The following is a 17,121-nucleotide window of genomic DNA, read 5'->3' as shown; positions in this document are numbered from 1 at the left end:
AGCCTCCGTGTCGTAGTCAAGTCTATCCTGTACTATAATACTCCCTCCCTTATCGGCAGGTTTGATGTAAATATCATCACGTTTAGCCAGGGCATCAAGTATTGAATGTTGCTCTCTTGTGAAATTGTATTTCACATATTTTCTTTTCCCTTTGAATAGCTGATCCAATTCAATAAGAACTACATTCTCAAAAGTCAGTAGTTCTTTAGGCATAAGATTGTTGCTCGGATAGAATGTAGAAGGACATCGAAGGCCTGTGACATTATGGGGCAGATTTTGTATGGGGGTCTTATTAAAGTAGTGTCTGAGCCGCAGAGTCCTGAAGAATCTATGAATTTCCATTTGAGTGGTGAAATGATCATTTCTACTCGTAGGAACGAAAGATAATCCATAACTTAGGAGTTCCAGTTCCTGTCTATTCAGCTCGTGTTTAGATAGATTGAAAATAGGAACTACTTCCAACGAGGGATTGTCGGCCATGATACCTGGTGGAATGTCTACTTCGTCTACCATTCGTAGTAATTGTTCCTCGTTTGTCGAAATCCTGGGGTGTATTGGTTTCTGTACCACCCCCTCCGGGCTGTGCGAGCTCGTCCCCGTGGTGGTGTTTGGCCTCTCGCTAAAAAACGACCCCGTCCTTGACCTCTTCCAAATCCTTGATTGGAATTGTTTCCTCGACTACTGGCCTCGTCAGAACTCGACGATGCTGTGTCGGAAAAAGTAAGATGTTTCGGTGCCCAGTGTGATTGCCCTTGGCCCTGTTGGAAAAAATCTTTTTTCAAATACGGATAGGTACGTTCTTTGGAATAATACTTTAAATCCTTTTGTAATTTGTCAGTTTTCTTTAGTATATTGGTTTTAAGAAAATCAGCTATTTGTGTTTCTAATTTTTTGAGATATTCTTCAGCATCAGTAGTAGTTTGATCTTCTCTGATCTGTTTCTCTAGGTCTGATATCTCTTGTTTTAGTTTATCTATATGCTTTAAAGCTGTTTCAATACCTAAAACCATCCAACTACGTGAACATTTATTGGATACGAAGCTAAATCCTATTTTAAAGTCTTCGTCGTCTATGAATATAGCAGGAATGTTACGTACTTGTAGGCCAACAGGGATGATATTGTTATTCAAACAATCCGTAAGAAATTTCGCATGCAACTCTGTCCTAATTAGTTTCTTACGTAACCTCTCTAGATTATTGCGAATTGTTGTTTGCTGTATAGTGTGAGAGCTGTTGTTGGTATTCTGAGGTCCTAGTAACGATGGTCCACTCGCTACTTTGGCTATATATTCATCACTATACGTAATTGTTTCTAGTTCTGACATTTATATTTTTGTATTTTGTGTATTCCTAAGAATAATTTGGTATGGTTTCGTTTGATGAAAATTAAAGACAAAATAATTTACAACATGTGAATTTGATCATATTAGGTTATATACAAAATAAGTGCATTCCACAAAACAGTGCATATATGACAATTGTGAGTGCAAATAAATATCTGATATCTATATGGATAAGCAGACAATTTCACTATACAAATAGGAACAACCACTTTTAGAAAAGGGTCCTTGCAGATACGTCTGCGCTAATACATTCAATAGAAACAGGACAACCCAATAGTCCCCAAGGAACTGGGTAATATAAGTTTAAATAGAAAGAAGCTCCTTGAGGAATTATTTCCAATATCTAAACAATTTATATTAAGTCTTATATAAGTACTTTACTTCGAAAGAAAACATAAGCAACATGGAATCTTCATGAAATTTTTATATTATTTAGAAAATACTGTTTTAATTTTTCAAGATTCTAAAGGCTCAAATAATAGGCAACAAAAACAACACTACAATTTCTTGTACATTTCCTGTAGTGTAGTACACCGTTGGTACAGTATGTAATATACAAATATATACATAGGGTGCTCCTGTACATGTAATCAATTAATCCAAAAATACAATATATACAAATCCTTGTTTGGATAATTGTGAACCAAACGGTGTATACGCGTCGACGTTTCGGTCTCTAATATCTACTTTTCACCGAGACCATCCTCAGGACTAGGTGTTGCACAAGGAATCTACAAAAACATATACAATATATACAATCAGTATAAAGGATCCAGTTACTTATGTCCAATATATAATCGTCTGCTCACATTAAAATACCTTCACCACACCCAGTGTGTGCCAAAAAACTATACAAGATATATACATATGTACAACCATTAACTCCTTAACACCTCAAATAAGGTTCACCACTACTCACTAGACAAGATGTCTTCCAAAGCCACAATCCACCACTACTTGTCAGGGTTATTGGCCCCACTCCTAGATACAAATTACACAAAATCAGTTTGAAATCCTAACCAACAGACACAGATATTACACAATATCGGGTCCGGAGCTTACCTCCATTGTAACTCCACTTGTTATATATAGGGTTCTTTTGAAATCGTGTGCACTTATGCGGAAATCGGCTCTTCAATAGCCTGCCAACCATACAAACTACAGAGGGAACAAATGTGAAATATCACGTCACTAAAACCCATAGACCACGGGGGAAGCCTGCTCTCATGTTTTGAATTCAGGGCAGAGGACTTACTTGGAAAGCTTACATCCACAGACGCGACCGTGTTACTCAAGTCTCCGTCAGCGTCTGTACACTCGGTCAATGCGCGTCAATGTACTCCGTCGAGTCTATGCGCATGCGCACATCGTAGCGCTTGACTCACCGCGTATGGCGGCCATCTTAGAAAGGAGTATGACCTATGAACATACCCATGTAAATGGGAATAAAATCACCTGGAAAAGTGCATTAACCGCTAAATACCAACAATTCAGTAACAAGACTAACAATCCATTGAGGGGACCACACACATAAACTAAATTCAATTCTAAAATTATTGTACATAGGCAAAACCACCCAGGAAGTGAGGAAAAGAATAATCCAACACCAGTCCCGCATAAGGTGCAAAGTACTAACTGCCCCATTAGTCGAACATTACATACTACAATCTCATGGTCCTAAAGATATGAAATGGTATGTATTAGAGATTGTTAAAGGCTCTAAAAGAAGGACCAATGTGGATCGTCTTCTCACATTAAAAGAGAATAGATGGATTTGGACTGGAAAGACAGTTGAACATGGTTTAAACCAATGTGTTGAATGGCACAACTTGGCAACCTTATAAGGTTGAAACGCTTCACTTTCTGACATTATTTACAATTGTTTTATAACCTGAGGTTATAGTGAGATTATAGCGAGCTGTAGGTATTCTTTGACTGGTCCTGGTCATGATATACACTCTTTTGTGTTAATTTTGTGAATTTTAGTTTATGTGTGTGGTCCCCTCAATGGATTGTTAGTCTTGTTACTGAATTGTTGGTATTTAGCGGTTAATGCACTTTTCCAGGTGATTTTATTCCCATTTACATGGGTATGTTCATAGGTCATACTCCTTTCTAAGATGGCCGCCATACGCGGTGAGTCAAGCGCTACGATGTGCGCATGCGCATAGACTCGACGGAGTACATTGACGCGCATTGACCGAGTGTACAGACGCTGACGGAGACTTGAGTAACACGGTCGCGTCTGTGGATGTAAGCTTTCCAAGTAAGTCCTCTGCCCTGAATTCAAAACATGAGAGCAGGCTTCCCCCGTGGTCTATGGGTTTTAGTGACGTGATATTTCACATTTGTTCCCTCTGTAGTTTGTATGGTTGGCAGGCTATTGAAGAGCCGATTTCCGCATAAGTGCACACGATTTCAAAAGAACCCTATATATAACAAGTGGAGTTACAATGGAGGTAAGCTCCGGACCCGATATTGTGTAATATCTGTGTCTGTTGGTTAGGATTTCAAACTGATTTTGTGTAATTTGTATCTAGGAGTGGGGCCAATAACCCTGACAAGTAGTGGTGGATTGTGGCTTTGGAAGACATCTTGTCTAGTGAGTAGTGGTGAACCTTATTTGAGGTGTTAAGGAGTTAATGGTTGTACATATGTATATATCTTGTATAGTTTTTTGGCACACACTGGGTGTGGTGAAGGTATTTTAATGTGAGCAGACGATTATATATTGGACATAAGTAACTGGATCCTTTATACTGATTGTATATATTGTATATGTTTTTGTAGATTCCTTGTGCAACACCTAGTCCTGAGGATGGTCTCGGTGAAAAGTAGATATTAGAGACCGAAACGTCGACGCGTATACACCGTTTGGTTCACAATTATCCAAACAAGGATTTGTATATATTGTATTTTTGGATTAATTGATTACATGTACAGGAGCACCCTATGTATATATTTGTATATTACATACTGTACCAACGGTGTACTACACTACAGGAAATGTACAAGAAATTGTAGTGTTGTTTTTGTTGCCTATTATTTGAGCCTTTAGAATCTTGAAAAATTAAAACAGTATTTTCTAAATAATATAAAAATTTCATGAAGATTCCATGTTGCTTATGTTTTCTTTCGAAGTAAAGTACTTATATAAGACTTAATATAAATTGTTTAGATATTGGAAATAATTCCTCAAGGAGCTTCTTTCTATTTAAACTTATATTACCCAGTTCCTTGGGGACTATTGGGTTGTCCTGTTTCTATTGAATGTATTAGCGCAGACGTATCTGCAAGGACCCTTTTCTAAAAGTGGTTGTTCCTATTTGTATAGTGAAATTGTCTGCTTATCCATATAGATATCAGATATTTATTTGCACTCACAATTGTCATATATGCACTGTTTTGTGGAATGCACTTATTTTGTATATAACCTAATATGATCAAATTCACATGTTGTAAATTATTTTGTCTTTAATTTTCATCAAACGAAACCATACCAAATTATTCTTAGGAATACACAAAATACAAAAATATAAATGTCAGAACTAGAAACAATTACGTATAGTGATGAATATATAGCCAAAGTAGCGAGTGGACCATCGTTACTAGGACCTCAGAATACCAACAACAGCTCTCACACTATACAGCAAACAACAATTCGCAATAATCTAGAGAGGTTACGTAAGAAACTAATTAGGACAGAGTTGCATGCGAAATTTCTTACGGATTGTTTGAATAACAATATCATCCCTGTTGGCCTACAAGTACGTAACATTCCTGCTATATTCATAGACGACGAAGACTTTAAAATAGGATTTAGCTTCGTATCCAATAAATGTTCACGTAGTTGGATGGTTTTAGGTATTGAAACAGCTTTAAAGCATATAGATAAACTAAAACAAGAGATATCAGACCTAGAGAAACAGATCAGAGAAGATCAAACTACTACTGATGCTGAAGAATATCTCAAAAAATTAGAAACACAAATAGCTGATTTTCTTAAAACCAATATACTAAAGAAAACTGACAAATTACAAAAGGATTTAAAGTATTATTCCAAAGAACGTACCTATCCGTATTTGAAAAAAGATTTTTTCCAACAGGGCCAAGGGCAATCACACTGGGCACCGAAACATCTTACTTTTTCCGACACAGCATCGTCGAGTTCTGACGAGGCCAGTAGTCGAGGAAACAATTCCAATCAAGGATTTGGAAGAGGTCAAGGACGGGGTCGTTTTTTAGCGAGAGGCCAAACACCACCACGGGGACGAGCTCGCACAGCCCGGAGGGGGTGGTACAGAAACCAATACACCCCAGGATTTCGACAAACGAGGAACAATTACTACGAATGGTAGACGAAGTAGACATTCCACCAGGTATCATGGCCGACAATCCCTCGTTGGAAGTAGTTCCTATTTTCAATCTATCTAAACACGAGCTGAATAGACAGGAACTGGAACTCCTAAGTTATGGATTATCTTTCGTTCCTACGAGTAGAAATGATCATTTCACCACTCAAATGGAAATTCATAGATTCTTCAGGACTCTGCGGCTCAGACACTACTTTAATAAGACCCCCATACAAAATCTGCCCCATAATGTCACAGGCCTTCGATGTCCTTCTACATTCTATCCGAGCAACAATCTTATGCCTAAAGAACTACTGACTTTTGAGAATGTAGTTCTTATTGAATTGGATCAGCTATTCAAAGGGAAAAGAAAATATGTGAAATACAATTTCACAAGAGAGCAACATTCAATACTTGATGCCCTGGCTAAACGTGATGATATTTACATCAAACCTGCCGATAAGGGAGGGAGTATTATAGTACAGGATAGACTTGACTACGACGCGGAGGCTTTGTCACAACTTAACAATACCCTATACTACACCAAACTGAGGGGTGACCCCACTGAAAGAATAAGATCAGAAATAATGATTATCAGTAAAGAGGGTCTTGATGGAATGTGGTTAAGCCAGAAAGAGTTTGACTATCTTAACAAAAAAGACTACACGATTCCTGCATTTTACACACTCCCAAAAATCCATAAGAGTGCAGAACATCCCCCAGGGAGACCTATTGTGGCGGGGTGTGGATCTATATTGCAACCCCTGGCGGAGTATGTGGATTATTTCATAAAACCCTTTGTGGCGCTGACCAAATCTTATACTAAGGACAGTATTAGTGTGATTAATGTACTAGAAGGGGAAACTTTTGATTCTAACAACAATATTCTAGTGACAATGGATATTGAGAGTTTATACTCCAATATCCCGCAAAATGAAGCCCTACATATCATCGATAAAGTATTGCAGAACCAAGCTCGCCCCATGCAAGTTCCTGTGGAATTTGTGATCAAGTGTGCCAAGATAGCACTTGAACGGAATTACTTTATATTCAATGATGATTTCTATGGTCAACGCAAAGGGGTGGCTATGGGGGCGATTTTCGCACCTGATATAGCGAACCTTTACGTGGCAGATTTTGAAGAGTAAGTTATTTTCAATAATAACCCTTTTGGCAAACAAGTTAAAAAATACCTAAGGTATATAGATGATGTGTGTCTAATTTGGGAGGGCCCAGAGGATCATCTCTTATCCTTCCATGCATGGCTCAATGAGCAAAATCCCAATTTACGTTTCACGATTGAATATAGTAATCAGTCTATAAACTTCTTGGATCTGACCATCAAGAATGATAACGGTGTATTGGCAGTGGACCTGTATACGAAGCCCACAGCACGTAACACCTTGCTGAAATACTCGAGTCACCACCCGAGAAATCTAAGAGATAACCTCCCTTTTGGACAATTTTTGCGAATCAAACGTAATTGTACCAAGAGGGAGGATTATTTCAGGGAAGCTAAGATTCTCCAACAAAAATTGAGTGCCAGACAATACCCATATAGGTTAGTAAAACGAGCACTCAAACGTGCATGGTACTACGATCGCACAGCATTGCTTGATGAACACAAGAGGAAGGAAGGTACTGAGAACACCATTGCCTGCATAACTACTTTTGGCACTGAGTCCAATCAGATCAAGAAAATTATTTCAAAAAATTGGCATCTGATACAAAAGGTTGAGCCACAACTAAATTTTCCCAGATTTGCGTTTAAAAGAGCAAGAAACCTTCGGGATCACTTGGTTAAAACCTATAGGGAACCCAAACCTTCCACTCTACACAATCAATGGGGGCTCCCACCTATTGTAGGACATTACCCATGTGGACAATGTGCCGCATGTGACACTACTTCACCAACCAAAATCTGTGTAGTTAATGAGAAACAAATTGTTTTCAAACATCATTCGAATTGCCTCACAAGGAATGTCATCTATTGCATAGAATGCCCATGCAAATTATTGTACATAGGCAAAACCACCCAGGAAGTGAGGAAAAGAATAATCCAACACCAGTCCCGCATAAGGTGCAAAGTACTAACTGCCCCATTAGTCGAACATTACATACTACAATCTCATGGTCCTAAAGATATGAAATGGTATGTATTAGAGATTGTTAAAGGCTCTAAAAGAAGGACCAATGTGGATCGTCTTCTCACATTAAAAGAGAATAGATGGATTTGGACTGGAAAGACAGTTGAACATGGTTTAAACCAATGTGTTGAATGGCACAACTTGGCAACCTTATAAGGTTGAAACGCTTCACTTTCTGACATTATTTACAATTGTTTTATAACCTGAGGTTATAGTGAGATTATAGCGAGCTGTAGGTATTCTTTGACTGGTCCTGGTCATGATATACACTCTTTTGTGTTAATTTTGTGAATTTTAGTTTATGTGTGTGGTCCCCTCAATGGATTGTTAGTCTTGTTACTGAATTGTTGGTATTTAGCGGTTAATGCACTTTTCCAGGTGATTTTATTCCCATTTACATGGGTATGTTCATAGGTCATACTCCTTTCTAAGATGGCCGCCATACGCGGTGAGTCAAGCGCTACGATGTGCGCATGCGCATAGACTCGACGGAGTACATTGACGCGCATTGACCGAGTGTACAGACGCTGACGGAGACTTGAGTAACACGGTCGCGTCTGTGGATGTAAGCTTTCCAAGTAAGTCCTCTGCCCTGAATTCAAAACATGAGAGCAGGCTTCCCCCGTGGTCTATGGGTTTTAGTGACGTGATATTTCACATTTGTTCCCTCTGTAGTTTGTATGGTTGGCAGGCTATTGAAGAGCCGATTTCCGCATAAGTGCACACGATTTCAAAAGAACCCTATATATAACAAGTGGAGTTACAATGGAGGTAAGCTCCGGACCCGATATTGTGTAATATCTGTGTCTGTTGGTTAGGATTTCAAACTGATTTTGTGTAATTTGTATCTAGGAGTGGGGCCAATAACCCTGACAAGTAGTGGTGGATTGTGGCTTTGGAAGACATCTTGTCTAGTGAGTAGTGGTGAACCTTATTTGAGGTGTTAAGGAGTTAATGGTTGTACATATGTATATATCTTGTATAGTTTTTTGGCACACACTGGGTGTGGTGAAGGTATTTTAATGTGAGCAGACGATTATATATTGGACATAAGTAACTGGATCCTTTATACTGATTGTATATATTGTATATGTTTTTGTAGATTCCTTGTGCAACACCTAGTCCTGAGGATGGTCTCGGTGAAAAGTAGATATTAGAGACCGAAACGTCGACGCGTATACACCGTTTGGTTCACAATTATCCAAACAAGGATTTGTATATATTGTATTTTTGGATTAATTGATTACATGTACAGGAGCACCCTATGTATATATTTGTATATTACATACTGTACCAACGGTGTACTACACTACAGGAAATGTACAAGAAATTGTAGTGTTGTTTTTGTTGCCTATTATTTGAGCCTTTAGAATCTTGAAAAATTAAAACAGTATTTTCTAAATAATATAAAAATTTCATGAAGATTCCATGTTGCTTATGTTTTCTTTCGAAGTAAAGTACTTATATAAGACTTAATATAAATTGTTTAGATATTGGAAATAATTCCTCAAGGAGCTTCTTTCTATTTAAACTTATCTTTCTCCTTATCAGTGCCCTATTAGTGGAATAAGTTACCATTAACCTTGCACATTGACTTGTCATTGTTAGTTTATAGGAAACAATTTAAGACTTTAACTTTATCAAATTATCTTTCAAATTCTTGGTAGCCTTCTGCACTGAAAACCCATGTAGTGTTTGAAATGCTTAACAGCGATCAGTATACCAGACCGTACAAAGGACAGGTTTTATTTCAACCCAGTGCTCTTACATTTAGAAATAAAGACCTAGGGATTTTTAATACCCATAAATGCTAGGCAATTAAATCGCTCATTGAATGAGAAGAAGCTAATTTATTTTTCCCAAGAGTTATTGAATTCATTTTAATAAATTAATCTGTGCTGTTTCCAAAGTATCTCATTAAAATTAAGGGTGAGACGCTGGAGGATATTTTGGGCTCATTGCCTCTTTCCAAGATGAGAGGAAATGAAATCTCTTTTCATAAAAACACAACTTTCTTTGTAGTTAAATCACCAAAATGAGGTTGGCAGCTGAGCATGTGCCCACCTATTGAGCAATTATCAAATTCTCCAGGCCACATTTCTGATTTGGCATGGAAACGTTTTTACTCTGCCTCTTTCAGGCAATTAGATCTGATAGCCAGTAGACAAGCTGCATTTGGTTCCACGCTTCCAAAGCAAACTGAGCAGTAAAAATAACGTGACAAAGCATGTGACGTTAGGTGATCCTTGGAAAACGCACTATCCACTTGGTAAGGGATTCCTTTTTTCTCTAATCCATTTAAATCATAAAGTGGAGAACAATATGTTGAATGTCAAAATCACTTCAAATAAACATTCCTTGTATAGATACCTTCATCATAATTTACAATAATATTCATTCAGTGTCTCCAAAGTTGTGTCTATATCTGCATATGCAGCAGGAATAGGCCAATAAATTAAATAAAGTTTGATTGAGTCGGTATCCACGTATTTTATCAGAAATACAACAAGATGATGAAGTGATGTTAGATTTCTTTAATCCTACACTTATAGGATTCCTAAAATAATTCTCAGTACACAAGAACAACATGCATTCAAGCTAATCTAGCAACAGCTGGAAAAGAGACTGACACAAGTAGAAATGTAAACATTTACACACTCTTTTTTCCTCAACAAAAGTTAGTACAATTTGACTATAGCAAGATACATTCACTTTGGATTAATATTTGTGTTTACAAACAAGAGGGTACATTTTTCCTGATAGCAAACATGTTGGGAAGCTAGCTTCCTATTTCCTTGAAGTGTAATAGAAACCCAAAAAGGTTAAATGCTGTTCTGTTAGAGATGCTAATAGAAGTTAAGTCCTTAACAAATTGGCAAACTGTTTGCCAAATTATATACTAAGTCCTACATTTCCTTCTCCCTCCCACAAGAAAGCTCAGAATAAGTGTACACTTATCGAAAACTTGACAACGGGTTAAAGTTTTCCAGGTGGTTCTGAGATCCACTTGATCCTCAACTATTACTGAGGATTATAAGCAGAAAGCTCGAGGGTTGTCGTATGTGTCCCTCTTTCAATAAAAAAGAATATCTTGCGGCCAAAATGATGTCATTTTCTAGTGTCTTGTCAGACAACACATGCTGGGAGGCTCACTGACATTCCTACATTCATAGTTCTGCTCAAATCTGAAGACACACAAGTATACATGTCAATATATGTTATCTTGTTCAGGCATGCACTAATGTGGAACACCAACATTCGATCCTCGTAACTCATGAATGTACTCACTGTAGTTCTTAGTACTCATGCCAAGGTTATCTTGCTGAACTGATCTGAAATCACCATCTACTTTTCTAAGAAAATATGAACTGAGGATCTCAAAACATTATAACAGAAATATACTAAAAAGGAAATGTGATCTGTTGTACTGATTATTCATGTTGACATACCATTCTTGGGCTGATTTATCTTTAGTAATTTTCTTGTAAGGGAGGCTATTACACTTGCTGTCTTAGTTCTATTTTGTGAACAGTGTTACTGTTATTTTTGTGTATTCATTGTAAGTATAATTTAGCATAACATTTTGAATTGATATGAGATAGAAATTCTTAGCTACAACTGCTCAGGAGGTAGAGTTGGAGTATTTTATAGTATCTAAAGTCACAAATGTGCGATAATTGACTTCCATATGTGGATTGAAATTACTGATTGTAGACCATCAAACGGCAATGATGACTGGTCAAGAAATATTACATTATGATTTAATTTCTTTTAATATGTTGATTACTTTCCAAAAAGTAACATATGTTGTTTTGCTGTGTCATGCTATATTGCTTACTTAGTCAAGAGAAAAGTTGTCTAATTTGTGTAAATCATACCCAGTTAGTCCTCTGCACTTAATAATACAAGTACTAATTTCTTCACTTCGTAATATATTTTAGATGGAGTTTAATATCAAGTACACATGGGATGGTTTACCAGTGAGGCATGAACCAGTGACTCTCACTTTAAAGTCAATGAAAGAAGGATTGCTGATGGAAGTGAAAGCCCCATTCTTTGGTGATCCTCCAGCACCTCCAGGGGAGCCAGGGCAGGCTTTTCCTGGGCTTTGGGACTATGAAGGTCAGTGCTAATTTCATGCTAAACTAACTCTAGAGATTTTTGCATTCCTAGAATTTTTTTAGAGGCTCTTAGCCTAAGTTGTCTTTACTGTTCCCTAGGTTTGGATGCATGTCACACCAGTACCATTTAACCTTAATATGTGGTAATTCCTCTAACCTCAGATCAAAGTGTAACTACTCTTTGCCTCATGCTTGGTTGTGTTGACCATCCACTCCTGTTACTACTTGTTATTTTGCTCTCTACAACTTAATACAAATCATTTCAATATAAAAAAATCATCAAATACAGTAGATATAAACTGACTGGACAGTTGAGGACATTAGGTTTTGGATTTAATTTACACTGCCAATGAAAGAGGGTTTAGGCATCTCTAAAAAAAAATGCAAGCACATTTAAATAAAGCTTCTAGTTGCGCTGGTTTCATTCCTGTAGAGAAAACGTGAATTTATGTGTACAAACATATCAAATCTCTTAATGGAATGAGAGGGACCCTTTAGTAACAAAGAGGGACCCTTTAGTAACAAAAGGACAAGGGTTCAATCTAGAAAAAGCAGCAATGTGTCCTTCGGTCCACCTATAATAAGAAAACCCTCATTGATTCAACCATCTCTATCACACAGATTAAACCAGGGGGAACACGGTTACAATTGAGAAAGCAACTGTTAGAACTGGCTATTTCTGGTAGGCTAAGGCTGACGCCAAAGCCAGGCAGAAACCACCATTCTAGTCAGGGCAAGGAAGTCACACGTCAAGATAACCCCTGCTCACCCCCTTGGTAGCTTGGCACAAGCAGTAAGGCTAAACTCGGAGGCAATGTGTAAAGCATTTGCGTCAGCGCACACAGCAACAAGATACTAGGCACACCACAAAAGAGACTCCACACAAGGTTATTATAAAATAACTTTTGTATTGTCAAAACATATCAGATAGAATCACACATATACATTGTGCCAACTGGCACGGGCAATATTCACATGGGATTATTCACAAGACAGGGCCACATGGGCCACTGTCATAATCAGCACTTAGTAGAAATGAAATACTGTCAGAAATTAGAATAAAGGAATATAAATCACTGTAGCACAAAGTAACAGTTAGAAATCACATCCAGTAACTACTGGGAACAGGTAAGTACACACTACGCAACCCTAAACACCTTAGGAGCATGTCACGCAGGGAACCAGGACCTTACTAGGACCACCTGTACTAAAAAGAACAACCACCTAAGTATCACACAGCATTTAGGGGTCTAGGAAAGAACACATTACCCATGATGCATAAATATACCTTCAGAGGAGTAATAACGGGAAACACATGACGCATAAACCTGCACATTCAGCGGTGTTTAAGAACAGAGCACATGATGCAATAAAATACATTCAGGGGTGCAGCGCAAGAAGACACATGATGCCTAAAGCATTCAGAGGTGCAGTGCATGGAAAGAAAGACACATAATGCATGAAAACATTCAGGGTGCCAGAGCAATACAATAGCGCAAGAATCACATGATGTCTAAAAACATTCAGAGGTGCAGGAATAACACATGATGCAAGAGAACACATTCAGAGGTGCATTAACCATACAATTGCGCAAAAACTCACATAAGCCACCACCTGTGGCAGTCCCTAGGCCAACTGGCCTTGTGGGGCAAAGATGCCCTGAGTCCAAAGTCAGGGTGCGCTGCCATGCAGCGCCAGTCACAAAGTACCAAAAGCCTAAACGTGGCAGCTGCCCACAAAGTGCTGGGCAGCTGAGGACCAACAAAACTGCGCCAGGGCCCTCACTGGCCCTTAGGCGCAAACTGCGCCACTGCTGGAGCCACACAGGCTCTGGGCATATCGCACATGCCCCAGACGTTGGAGCCACACAGGCTCTAAATACATCCCTCGCAGGCAGGCGGGGGCGGGCACCGGCAATGTGCCCCGACGCCCCCTCTCACTAGAAATGGCCCAACGCTGAAGCCAAACAGGCTCTTAAACACAATATGGCCCCTCTGAGCCACACAGGCTCTCTAACGTTGGGGCGACCCACTGCCAATCGGGGCCGCCCTGACCAGCAACAACAAAAGGGCCCTCGAGCCTCGCCGGGCTCGTAAATCAAGAAATGGCCCCCTAGAGCCTCTCGGGGCTCACACACGTTGGGGCGACCCACTGCCAACCGGGGCCGCCCTTGAAGCCTTCGTGGCTTCACACGCATAAGGAGCGCGGGACCCTTCTGTCTGCCCCCACTGGGAAGCGGCCCGCTGCCAGACGGGGCTGCTCTACACTTCCAACCTCCCCCCCTAGCCTGAGACGCCCGCACTCACCGGATACCTGCTGTGAGGCGGCGTCTTCACTGGGGCTTCTTCCGGCGGGGGAGCAGCTCGTCTCCTCTTCAGCAGCTTAACCGGCGGTGGGGGCGGGCACCGACAATGTGCCCCGCGCCCCCTCCGCTCTCTCTCCACACGGCGGCTTCACCGGCAGCGGGGGCGGGCACCGGCAATGTGCCCCGCGCCCCCTCCGCTCTCTCTCCGCTCGTTGCAGGGCTCCCTCGACACACGGGAGCCCTGTGCACCGGCCATCTTTCTTTCTTCCCCTCACCCGGGCCGGGCTTCCTCACTCGGGGCTCCCTCTGCACACGGGAGCCCCAGCAACGGCCGCCATCTTCTCTCGTGCCCCGACCTCAGGCGCCCTGCCAATCACGTCGCGGCTCCTGCGACGAGCCCCTCTTGACGCGAGGCCGCCAACCAATGGCAGCGCGGCCTCGCCGATGATGCGATGATCCACGGGCCAATCCTGTCGCGGCTCTGGTGAGGGGGCTCGGCTCTCTCACCCAATCAGAGCACGGCGGGCTCGTTCTTCACCGCGGACGAACGGCAACTTCTGGGCATCTCCCTGGCCCCGGGCAGCGGCGGTGAACAACACGGGGCAATGCCGGGTGGGCACCGGCCTCCATTTAAATGCAATTAAAAGCGCTACTAAGTGCTTGGGCCAGATAAAGCGCTCCAAAGCGCTAAAAGGGCAAGAACACGCGCCCTCCAGCCCAAGAGTCAAAATAAAGCGCTAACAGCGCTAAGAATCAAATCACAGCGCCTCCAGCGCTACAAAGACATTCAAAGTCCAGTAAAGTTCTTCAGGGGTCCAGGACCTCAGCAGTCCAGGACATCAGCAGTCCATCCAGGGTCAAGCAAAGTCCCCCATCAGCCCAGGCAAGGCAGAGGGGTCCCCCAGAAGTCCTCCAGGCATCCAGGGGCTGGCCAGCGCCCGCCCCTGGTAGATTCAAGTCACAAACAAGTACATTTTGGAAGGAGACACAGCCCCTTCTTATACACAGAAAAGTCTTTGAAGTCCTTTGAAGTCTGGGTGCAAGGGGGCCCTGAGCACTGGAATGTTTCTGGTGTTCTTCTTCCTGTCAGCTTCAGGGCCAGAGGTGACAGTCGGCCGGCAGGGGAGTGAGCCAGCATGGTGGTCAGGCAGACACAGCCCGGCACTATCAGGCGCTTCTTCCTCCCCCTTCCCTGGCAACAGATGTTGCCTTTCACCCCTGGGCTGACTCCGACCCCCTCCGGGGCTCTGCAGCCCCTGTCATCCTCAAACCAGACAGTTAATCCACAAGCAGGTCCAGGCACTCTGGGCCAGGCTCACCAGCCAATCGCACGCCAGAACAAACTTACACAAATATGCCAACTTCTAAAAGTGGCGCTTCTAGACTAGACACAAACATGCCGCATATACCATTTTGCAGCATTCAGTCTCACGAGTTCGTACATACCAAACTCGACCCTGCACTCCCCACACATCAGGAACTACCATGGGCATACATATTCCCCATTCATTCCTATGGGAGGGCAGGTCACTCACCACTCATTCACAGAGAACTCAAGCACTTTACACTGTACCACAGTGAAAAAGTGCGCAGAGGCTCAAAATCACCAACACCAGGTTCCATAAACAGGCTAGAAAAAAAACAAAAAGTCTAGGGGTGAACCTGCCTAAAGGGCCGGGTTCAACATAACCCCCTTCCCGCCAAAACGCAGGGTAGACCAATCACACCACTGATGGGCTTCCTTGCTTTGGGCGACAAAACACGGACACAGACCTCCACGGCAGGGACACCCTCCGGTTTTACGCCACTCTGAACCCACCTGGTTACCTCCAAACAATAACTCTCTGACACCACTAGGATACCACACTGGTACTCCCTAGTCATCCACAGCCAAGACCAGGCCATAGGCCATCCAAATATCACAGGTCCTAACCAATCCACATAGTGGGCGCCAGTAACCCCTGGCACACAATAGCCATTCTCCACTCTTCCTCAGTGTAGCTACAACTACCACTGATCCAACAACCTAGGGTCCACACCCCCCAGGCTGACCAGAGGTCTCGGGCAGGAATGCCCCACCCTACCTCTACTTCTGGGTTTTCGCACCCTCACAGAGAAGCACTCACCAGAACACAATTCTCCTACCAGATCAGGACCTCACTCCCTCACTGGTCTACCACCTGGAAACTATTCCACTTCTGAGGTACAAAGCACTCAGCACAGTCCCTCTTCAAGCAGGTGGGGGGACACAGCACACAGAAAAGTCCCCTTTCCTCTACCCTAGTGGAAACAACAAACTGCAGGTGAGCCCCAGAACACACAGCAAGGGCAGCCCCCTCAGTATCATCAGCTGATCCACTTTGGCGGAGATTCCTCTTGACCTAGAAGTTTCCTAATCTCCCAACCTAAGATCTAAACCCTCAGGTTGCACCGGGGTCAGAAGTAAGGACACCGTCCCTCTGCACCCCCTTCCAGTTCCATGACTACAGGCCCAGTATGTCTCAGGCTAGACAGAGCACACACCAGCGGCGTATCAGTCACACACTCTCCTCCAGTACTCCCTATCACAGGGTAATTCTCAGTATGTCCCAGGCTAGACAGAGCACACGCCAGCGGCGTATCAGTGACACACTTTCCTTCAGTACTCCTTCCAGGTCAGGCCACACCCCAACCTGGCTGTCCCCCCTCCTCGGGGAACGACCACCAGAGGCCCCAGGAATGGTCAAGCACTCTAGACGGTCAAATGCTCAGCGAGCCAGGACTTCTGCACCCTCCACTTAGGAGCGGTACTGCCCAACACTAGGACCGCCGGAGTTCTGGTTACAGACACTCCCCGTCCTCTAGACACAGGAA

General features: G+C 42.1%; 1 protein-coding gene across 1 annotated transcript in view; it reads left to right on the top strand.

Moving 5' to 3' along the window:
* LOC147728360 (UPF0462 protein C4orf33 homolog) overlaps positions 1–17,121 on the top strand; it is a 112,372-nt gene that overhangs the window by 38,450 nt on the left and 56,801 nt on the right. Inside the window, exon 2 of the mRNA XM_086962161.1 lies at positions 11,784–11,964. Within this exon, the coding sequence (XP_086818287.1) occupies positions 11,784–11,964 (181 nt within the window). The remainder of the gene's footprint in view (positions 1–11,783; positions 11,965–17,121) is intronic.

Source organism: Lissotriton vulgaris, chromosome 3_1 (genome assembly GCF_964263255.1).
Source record: "Lissotriton vulgaris chromosome 3_1, aLisVul1.2, whole genome shotgun sequence".
NCBI lineage: Eukaryota > Metazoa > Chordata > Amphibia > Caudata > Salamandridae > Lissotriton > Lissotriton vulgaris.
The sequence above is the reverse complement of the archived record's forward strand: the minus strand, read 5'-3'. Positions and strand labels throughout refer to the sequence as shown.